This window comes from Pygoscelis adeliae, unplaced genomic scaffold (assembly GCF_000699105.1).
Source record: "Pygoscelis adeliae isolate BGI_AS28 unplaced genomic scaffold, ASM69910v1 Scaffold155, whole genome shotgun sequence".
Taxonomy (NCBI): domain Eukaryota; kingdom Metazoa; phylum Chordata; class Aves; order Sphenisciformes; family Spheniscidae; genus Pygoscelis; species Pygoscelis adeliae.
The window spans coordinates 3,265,111-3,274,886 of record NW_008824932.1 but is presented as its reverse complement, the minus strand read 5'-3'; the positions used below and the strand labels follow the sequence as shown (position 1 = coordinate 3,274,886).

The 9,776-nt window shown below is 44.8% G+C and overlaps 1 protein-coding gene across 1 annotated transcript in view; it reads right to left on the bottom strand.

Annotated features, from left to right (window-relative positions):
* The window catches only part of LOC103917899 (sphingosine-1-phosphate phosphatase 2-like), a 61,264-nt gene that overhangs the window by 47,146 nt on the left and 4,342 nt on the right, over positions 1 to 9,776 (bottom strand). The window contains exon 2 of the mRNA XM_009325109.1: positions 6,067 to 6,132. Within this exon, the coding sequence (XP_009323384.1) occupies positions 6,067 to 6,132 (66 nt within the window). The remainder of the gene's footprint in view (positions 1 to 6,066; positions 6,133 to 9,776) is intronic.

The following is a 9,776-nucleotide window of genomic DNA, read 5'->3' as shown; positions in this document are numbered from 1 at the left end:
CATTTGTTCCAAGGGTGACCAGCATTATTTCCAGAGCCTCAGGCTGTCCTGCCCTGGCTTTCTGAAGCGGTTTGCCACCCCTTAAAAATGGGACCGTCTTCAGACCGGGGTAAGGAAGGAAGGAAGGAGAAGGGATCCATAAGCAAGACAGAAATATAGGGCTACCCTGCGCTTACGGACCTCTTTGTGGAGACATCACCGAATTCAGGCAGAGGCAGACTGAGGAGATGGCTTGCCTGGGCGGCTCCCTCATCCCTCTTCAGAATGGAGTCACCATGGATCCTTCACCTCTAATAACTCATAGTAGGAGTGATTTTCTACTATGCCTCACTCTCAGAGCAAACATTTTGCTGTTGAAATGTATTTAAATATCACCAAATGGCAGGCATTTTCAATATTTTTTTCAGGAGAGAAACATGGCCATACTCTGTCATCTCCCTTTAATGCAAACTCTATCAACTGTCTGTATGGCTATTTTAATAACCCTTATTTTTAACTACGTTCTAGCAAAAACATTTCCTCTGCGTCAAACCGTCGAATATCAGACGTCATCCGAGAAGTGACCGATCACACCTGACAGGAGCTGCTGCACCCTCGGATTGGGAGGGTGGATGTTGCAGCAGCATTTACGGTGCCACAGCCTGACCTGTGGCCCTTGCACGGGCACGGTGCAAGGCAACAAGACTTGAGACATCCATTGATTGTTTTAGAGAAGACATCCGTGCCCATTCTGTTATCTCCATTTATTTGTGCTCATTTGGGGAATATGCATTCTTTTGAAAGACAACGGCAGCACCTACAGAGCTTTTAAGTAGGATTATTCACCGTCCACCATGGATCATCCATCTGGTTGGCAGCTTTCCTGGCAACGGCTGAAGAGAAAATCCTGGTTTAACTCCCTTCCTTAGCGGTTATGAGGTCTCTAGCAGTGCGAGAGTTGCCTTCCTCGGGTGCTTTCTTGCACTAGCACCTACAAATCCGAACCACAACTATAACTCAATGTCCATGCTTCTAGCAGAATTAATATATAAAATTAATAAACTTTGGACGAGCTTCTGAAATCTTATTTGAAGCCTCAGACAGTCAAAGAGACAAGACTATAGAAATAAATAAAACAAAAATATTGATCTAAATACATTGAGTAAAAACATTTCTCTACGATTAAGGGATGAGGTTTTTGAGGGCAGAAGTGTTTCCAGAGACCTGAAGTGGCCCTAAGAAAATTTCTCCCAAATACGGTATTTTTCTCTCTACACAGAAAACAGTCAGTATAGATCGCATCTCCCAAAATGAGATATATGATGATTTCTAGCATGAAGAATGAAGTGCCTCTTCTGCTGTTGATAAAATCATCCAAAGGTCTCTTTTAAAGTAACTGCCAAACCAAGCTTGTTTTTCACTGATTTTATAATCTGCATATGAAAGACTTGATCTGGAATGGGACCTCAGCCTGGCTCCCGATTCTATTCCCTCAGGTCTAAAAGTGGAAAAATTATGCACGCAGGGCCCGATTCTGTACTCGCTAAGGAAGGTGCAACTAGGGCAACTGCAATGAATCCAGTGGAATTCTTCCAAATTGGCATTCGCTAGTGGGAGTACAAATTTAGTCCACATTTTTGTGGAGAAAACAATTGTGAATAAAAAAATGGCAATTTGATCCATTTTCAATTATTCTTACTCATAGAACTCAGGAACCATATACTCTTCAATTAAAGTAATTTAGATTTCAAATTAGGATGAAGGAATCTCTTTCTTGACTCAGCTAGAACCGCATTTTTAGCTAATTGGCGAGTTTTCTCTCCAAATGTAATATCCTGAGTTCTCACCCCCATCAGAAAGACATCCCAGTTGTTAGCTGGTTTTGTTCCAAAATATTTAATATCTACTCAACCCATTAGAAACAAGCCTCTCATCTTCCTTTGCAATATTATGAAAACGAGCGGGCCAGCAGAACGGACTACACAGCAGGAGTACGCCAAGTAACAAATCAGATATCCCTTTCCTTCTAGCGTTACAGTCACCCTCGGCGGGGCGAGCTTTGAAGTTGGCAGCATAGAATTTTGGCAGTCTCCGTCCCCTCGTAATGCTGGAGATCCGTTCGCTGTGTCTGAGTCGCTTGGCTGGTTCGGCGGAGTCAATCAGACCGCTGTTGGATCCCCTCTAAGCCGCCTCTTCCGGAGGTTGTGGAGTCCTGGTCCGTTGGGTTCCCGTCGTAAGGAAGCTCTTCCCAGTCCCTGGTCCTTCTTGCTCTCCCCTGAACATTTTCCTTCCTAGAGAAGAGGCACCAGAAGCGCACGCAGTGCTCAGTACCTGATTGATACAGCGGCAAAACGGTGTTTTCTCTTTTGGTCTATAATTGCTCCTAATTTACCCCTAACGCTTGCTTTGCTTTTCTGACTGATACCTCTTTTAAAAGCAGAGGCTGGGCTCCTCCGCGGTTGCAGAGACCCAAGTAGGGAATGGAGAGGCTTCCAAGAGGTGGGGAGAGCAGGGGGGGGGGGGGGGGGGCGTGGCAGGCAGCCCCCGCCACTCCGGAGGCAACCCAGTTTCTGTGTCCCCTTACAAGCTGCCTGAGCTCAAGTGAAGCTTATGAAGTTTTCTTCTCCCCTGTGCAGGCGCTTCTTGAGCGCGAAGCTGAAATAAATCGACAATAGAAAATAATACTATTTGAAACTAACCTCGCGCCCAGAGAACTTGATAGAAACGGTCCCTTAGGCTTCAGCTAGCTATAGATCAGGTTTTATGTTCACGTCACGTGATTTTTATATTTGTTATTTCTTGTGAGAAGATGTTAAAGTTTGTCTAAAAGAAAAAGAAACTCCCATGTGCTCACTTCAGCTCACAGCAAACAACTACAATTTTAATATCTGAATATACGCAATAGTATGAACACAAAAATCCCCAAGCCCTTCAGCTGTTTCTCATTCTGAATAAAATTGATTTAAGCACATATACATAATATTGTGGTCTGAGCAATAGTAGTCGTTTCCAAGCTGTCTTAAAAAAAATATGTCCCTGTCATTATCAAGGATAAAAACTTGTCCCCTTTGAAGCTGATGAAAAAATTCTTACCAGCTTCACTGGGTCAGGATTTTACTTCAGAGATAACCATCCCTATTTTAACTCAGCGTTACCAACGACATGCTGTAATAAAAGCAGTAACTGAAATGTGTCCCGTGTATTTTAAACGGAGCTCCCAAAGCACTAAATAATCTTTTAAAGTGATTCCATATAGGAATAGCTTTTCTTTCTCAGTACAAGGCAAGGACAATTTGGGTAGCAGAAAGTAACTGCCCAAGAGCAAACAGCCATTCTGGTATTCACTAATTACTCCAATCACCATTATTAGCAGTTACTAATTTTGCTGGTATTTTCCCACAGAGCTGCTTTAATGTGGCCAGCCTAGCCATAACTGTTAGCTAATTTTAAGCCCCAAGGTGCCGCATGGGACACAGCAGCCCCGCATCCCCGAAACGCCCTGCTCCGCAGAGATCTGTCTCCTTGCCGAGGCTGCTGAGGCAGCGTGCTGCACCAAGCGAGCCCGAACAGGCTCTGCCAGCCCCACGCTGGCACCTGAATCAGCACCCAGTGTCAAATTCCATTTCCACTATTACTGTGACATGCAGAAAACAGTGCTGGCCAAAACAAAGGACTTCTCTGAGTTTTTCTCTCTTTTTCCCTTTTTAGCTTGGTCCTTTTTGAAAAAACAACAGTTAAATCAGCGCGATTCCTGGATTCTTTTCTCAATTGTATCGTCAGCAAAGGGTTTGAAGAAGTGCTGTTTAATTAGTAGAAGGTAAATTTTATAAAAATACACTTGTTCCTAAAGCTGCAACCAACCTGGAAGACTGCACCAATTTAAATACTGTTTTCTATGAGATTAATTAAATCCCTGCAAACACCCAGGGCAGATGTGCCCTAACACGGAAACAAAGTTCCTGCTTCAGGGAGCCGTTAATAAAGCGCCGTACACTGGAGAGATGCAGGCTCCTTTGGCTGCGCTTCGCCGTACCGCACAGCCCGAGGGACCCCAAGGGGCGCACGGCTCTGGAGCCCGAGCGGTTGATCGTTGTCCTGGTTTCGGCGGGGATAGAGTTAACTTCCTTCCTAGTAGCTGGTACAGTGCTGTGCTTTGGATTTAGGATGGGAACAAAATTGATAAGGCACCGATGTTTTAGTTGTTGCTGAGCAGTGCTTACACTAGTCAAGGACTTTCCAGCTTCCTATGCCCTACCGACTGAGAAGGCTGGGGGTGCACAAGAAGCCAGGAGGGGGCACAGCCAGGACAGCTGACCCCAACTGGCCAGAGGGACATTCCATACCATGGGACGTCATGCTCAGTACATAAACTGGGGGAAGCTGGCCGGGGGGGCCGCTGCTCGGGGACTGGCTGGGCATCGGTCGGCGGGGGGTGAGCAATTGCACTGTGCATCACTTGCTTTGTGTATTATTATTATTATTATCATCATATTATTATTATTATTATTATCATCATATTATTATTATTATTATTATCATCATCATATTATTATAATTTTATTTCAATTATTAAACTGTTTTTATCTCAACACACGAGTTTTTCTCACTTGTGCTTTTCCAATTCTCTCCCCCATCCCACTGGGGGAGCAGGGGGAGTGAGCGAGCGGCTGGGTGGTGCTCAGTTGCCAACTGAGGTTGAACCACGACAATCGTGATACTCCTGTTAGCAAGATTAAACGTAGGTCTGCACAGGTAATACTGGAGTCACCTCTGCCTGAATTGCAGTCAGCCCACGCCTGCCATCAGCTTAAATGACATTTCCGAGGTGGGTTTGCTCTGGATAGCAAGTCTGTGGTGATGCTCCTTGTTGCTGTTAGACCTTGGCTATTTGAGAAGAATATTGCACTAAGGGACATAACCTCACAATTTTAAATGGTTCCCCACCTCTTCTTAACCAAAGCTCGTAATGCAGTTACCTGTTTGGGACGTGCTGAAAACACAGGATCACGGAAAATAAAAGGATGGGAGCAATCAGAAATTATTCCCACCAGAAACGATGTAGTCATCCCCAGCTTTAAGCCCGTGTCCCTCACCCTTTTATTGCCAATAAACCTGTTGCACAATTTGGCATCAGACTGATGCCAGCGAGGGTGTGTCCGCGCTTGGGGCTTCAAGTCAACACCAGGTGAGGAAAAGAAGCTTAAAGCTCAACCTAGAAGACAAGAGAAAGCAGAAGACCTCACCAGCAGAGGTGAGTGGTCAGTGAAAGCACTGTCTTTCACACGTTCCTCATTGCCTGAGGCCACTGGCGTAGGGCCGTATTTAGCAGCTACAACACCATAAAGTGTATTTTGGGGGGAGAGGGGTGTCAAATGCGGTACCTCTGCATCTGTTTACCTCTGCATCCTTCCTATTACATGCATTAAGAGAACAACGCATTTCGTATACGGCTGTGGCTGACGTGGAATTGCTCATAATTGTAATCCTTCTTCTCTCCTTTTCCAGCTCCCTGAAATGGCCCGCAAATATTATTGAAAACTAACGTTCCTTTCTGTACTGAACGCAATAGACCGCGCATGCAAGATCTTTTACAGTAGTTCCAAGACAGAAAAGGTTAAAAAGCACTTTAATTATAAATTATTCAGAAATACATTATATGAAATAAACTGTTAACGTGAAGAAAGCAGAAGATGATGTTGCAGCATCCTGCAATACAATGATAGGGCATAAAAATAATACACAGCTTTTGCCACCCCTCAAAAGTGAGTGGAAATGGGGTTGGAGAAGGAAATTTGTGTAAATGAATTTGAGTGGAAGGATGAAAAGCAAGAGAGTTCTCTAGAGTTACTTAATGCACTCTAGAAAGTCATACAATACGCAGACTTTTATAAAAGTAAAAAAAAAAAAAGATACTAAAATATTGTCAAAAAGCTTCCGATGTCAACCATAGTAGTATATTAAACCACAAGGACTTATCTGAAGAGCTGTCTGACTTCAATTACCTTTGCATCAGTCCTAAACAAGTTACTTAATCATTGAAATGTACAGAAAACATAAGCATGAAAAAGGGGGAGTTAACTTTTTTACCGTGGATGGGCTGGCATCCGATCCATTCCTGTCCCGTGCATCCATCAGAGCGAACTTTCTTCCTACCTGCAAATAAAAAGCAAGATGTCAAATTTCATTAAACATACCTATTGTACAGCAACACAGAAATTCTGAAGAATTAAACCAGCTAAACAAGACATTATCGCTGCAGGGATGTATGCCAGCATGTCCCTCGTGAAAAATGTGAGGATTCTTCTACGATGTTTTGGGCTTGGCTCATCAGTGAGTTCATTTTACACTGTTACGGCTCTTCTTAGATCAAGTCTTACACCAGCATAAAACTGGCTCGCTGCACTGGGTAAATCAGGCCCAATATTTAAAACGCTAAAAATCAATTCTTACCAGCCACAGGATGATTATTTTAAGTGGAAAAATGTGTATTTCATAAGGGTTGTTTGCCACTTCTGCTCAGAATTCATAACACAACTTCTTCTGAATAACATCCAAAGTCTTCGATAGTGGTTCAGCCAAGAGTCAGCCCTCAGAATCGGCTCAGTTGCATTTCAGGTTTTTTTTTTACAATAACTAATACATCTTTCCTACTAAAGAACAGTCCCTACAAGCTGACGATCCAAAGAACAAACGCTCCTTGTAATTAAAGTGACTAAAGGAGGGAATACGTCTGGATCTTAATACAGTAACTCTTCCAAAAATCTGAAGAAATTCCTCTTCTCTTCAATCCCAGCCTAGGAAGCCGTTAAATTCAACATGAAGATGTTTTGCAGTACTCATGGTCCAGTTCCTCGGCTTGTGAAGAATCAGGGGTTCAGTCGCCAGAGGAATCCAGCCAAGAAGCCACCTTCAACTCCAGGCCAGGGCCGGCCCAAGTGACCGAGGAGCCAGGGTAGCACCGCGTCGCGGGGAGCAGGCGTGCGTGTTGCGCAGACACACACCCTGCCCGGTGAATCTGTGCACCCTCGCAGAGCTACAGCTGAACGCCGTCCTGCACGGACAAGGCTGCCAGGGGATACAAGAACGCAGCTTACTCTTCGGCTTGTCGCAGCAGGCTTTCAAGCCTTGCTCGGGACTATAATATCCCATTATATGCATGACACGATGCTGGACTAAGACAAAAGGGCTGAAATCATTAATGGCTTTGTTTCATAGTAAGGAAAGTGTACATAAATCTGTGGTCCCAGCCTCGTTTCCTCTCCTGACCACGCAGCCACCGGCATTTTTCCTTCCACTGGCTGCGGACCTCATGCACCCAGGCAGCGACCTGCTTCGCCGAGTTGTTCCAGCAGAAAAACTAATAAAAAAAGTTAACAGTGCTCAGCTGGATCATCTCCACGAACTGACTTGCTGTGTCATCACGAGTTCCTGCGCTAGCAAAAGGGTAAGAGCCCGCAAGTGCCACTAGATACACGAAGAGGTGAATAGGGCTTGCGCCCCTCCATAGACAAAAGCAGCATCTCACCAGGCGTGGGGACCACGCGGCTTACGTGTTCTATTAAACAATGTTCTCTAGGGACCGCACGGCACTAGGTAACCTTGCTTGTGCAGGATCTAGTTATACAGCATTGTGCTCGCAGGGGTAATTATGAGCAAAGGCCTTTCTGTGACTACACAGCAGTTTTCCTCATTCTTAGTTTTATCAAAAAAATGTAAATTGCATCCTAATTTCATATTTACAATTTTTATTCTTACTATTTTTCAGTTCTGCTCAACTTTGCCATCTCTTCTGTGTAGTTTTCATGCCAGAATTACAGGAAGCTTGCCCAATGCTGACTTTCATATACTTACGAGGTGGAGTTTCAGTTGACCTCAAGGCAGATACACATCAGATAAGAAAACTCAGAATACAAAAGACAGAGGCAAAGCAGTTTGAACCAGAAACGCAGCTGATGTATCTGGACCTTATTAGAGCATTTGATACAGTGCCTCAAAAAATTTTACTTGAAAAATTAATTCAGATCTGCTTGGATCTAAGGACTTTCACATGTTTTGAAAATGAACTGAAAGTTGTGGGGTTATGAAAGTGGCAATAATATTAAGTGGAAGGGCGGTGCCTGGGATAATTTGACATACATCTTTTAACAATGGACTGATTAAATGGGAAGACGATGCTAAGCTGGGAAGCGGTAGCAAGCAAAAAAAAGGGGGCAAAACAAAACAAACCACCAGAAACATACATTTAAGAATACCTGAGTAAATGAGATGAGGTTTAGTGTGAAAAATGGAAGACACCGGAGTTAGATGAAAACAGTCCAAATCCATCAGGGATGATATGCGGCACCGGGAAAACAGTAACGCTGAAGAAGTCCTCCAGGTGACAGGGGTAGATGAACTCTGGGTTGCAAACCCGCGTGGGCTTTTAAAAAGGGGTGATTTTTGACTCCACGTGCCGAAGTAGCTGTGCACTATGGGCAGCGACAGCAAAAGTCGTTTTCTTTCTTCTTTTCAAGAGACTGAGCCTAGATTTTTAACAGACTTTAAATCATCTCCTAGGATAAACTACAAAAAGGATCTTGCTCCCTGTACAGAGAATGTTCCTACTTTCCTCTGTTTGACTTGATCCCATTAGTTCGGTTTATGCTAAGCCAAAGAACTTCAAGCAGGTTCCCTCTTTTGCTAGTTTTTTTGTTCAAGGACTTGTGGACAATCTTCAGACCTGCCACAATTTAGCAATATGTGCCTTTTCCTCTATCCAACAAGCCATTCTCTCTAAACAATTAACAGTTTCCCCACGTCGTTCGGCTCTTCCGGAATGCTCAGGACTCAAGAACAACGCAAGTCCTAGCACAGAGAGCTAAAAGAGGGGATCCAATACTGAGGAGGAGAGGGAGCTTCCCCCCCCCACATTTGCAGTGAAGCACGCCTGATACAGCATGTTGCACGGCAGAGGAGAGGGGAAGATGTCTGAGCTGAGACAGCTCTCAGTCCAGAGCTGACGTTCCCAAGATGCAGCTTTAGCAGCACAGCGGGGCAACGCGGTGGGCCTGAAACACCGGCCTTGCCTGCCTAGAGCCATCCCCATCTCTAAGTGCGTTTTCAGAACTACAAAGAGAAATAATTGGTTCATGGCCTGTGCCGGACCTGAAGAATAAGGAGTTACTCCAGATTTCCCTGATGTGACAGAGCAGAATTTGATTTAGTGAACCCTACCGGATCGTTTAACAGTGTGACATCGGAGGCTATGAATGCTTTATTGTTTGGATCGTTTTTAATTAAACTGGGCAAAAGCTCTCAATCTTAAAACGCAACGTCAGGACGTAAATAAAAACATCAGTAGCTCCTTCCACCTCTGGTTTCCAGAATAAAATAGCTTTTATTTTCACTGAGCATAATGAAAGGAGATCACCGTGCACCGAAGGGTCTTCCCAAAGACGAGCAAAATACACCTTAGCCTGCGAGCTGCGAAGCACTGAAGAGATGTTAACCTGCCACCGTAGGGGCCTTCCCGTATTAACCCCTGATGAGCAGCGTTCGCTGCCTCACGACCGTTTGGTGACGGTTCACTGCTGGTCCTAATGCATAACCACCTCGGGGAACCCTCATAAACTGTTAAAATCAACAGGACGATTAAAAAACGCAATTCAGGACTAAAAAGCTACCGGCATTTTCCACCTCGCAGGGTTTCCTAGCGCCAGCGCAGCCCCCCTGCAGGGCGGCGGGGCTGCTGGGGGAAAGCCCGACCCCGACAGCTCGGCTCGCCCTTGCCGGGGCGGGCACGCCGCCGGGGCGCAGCC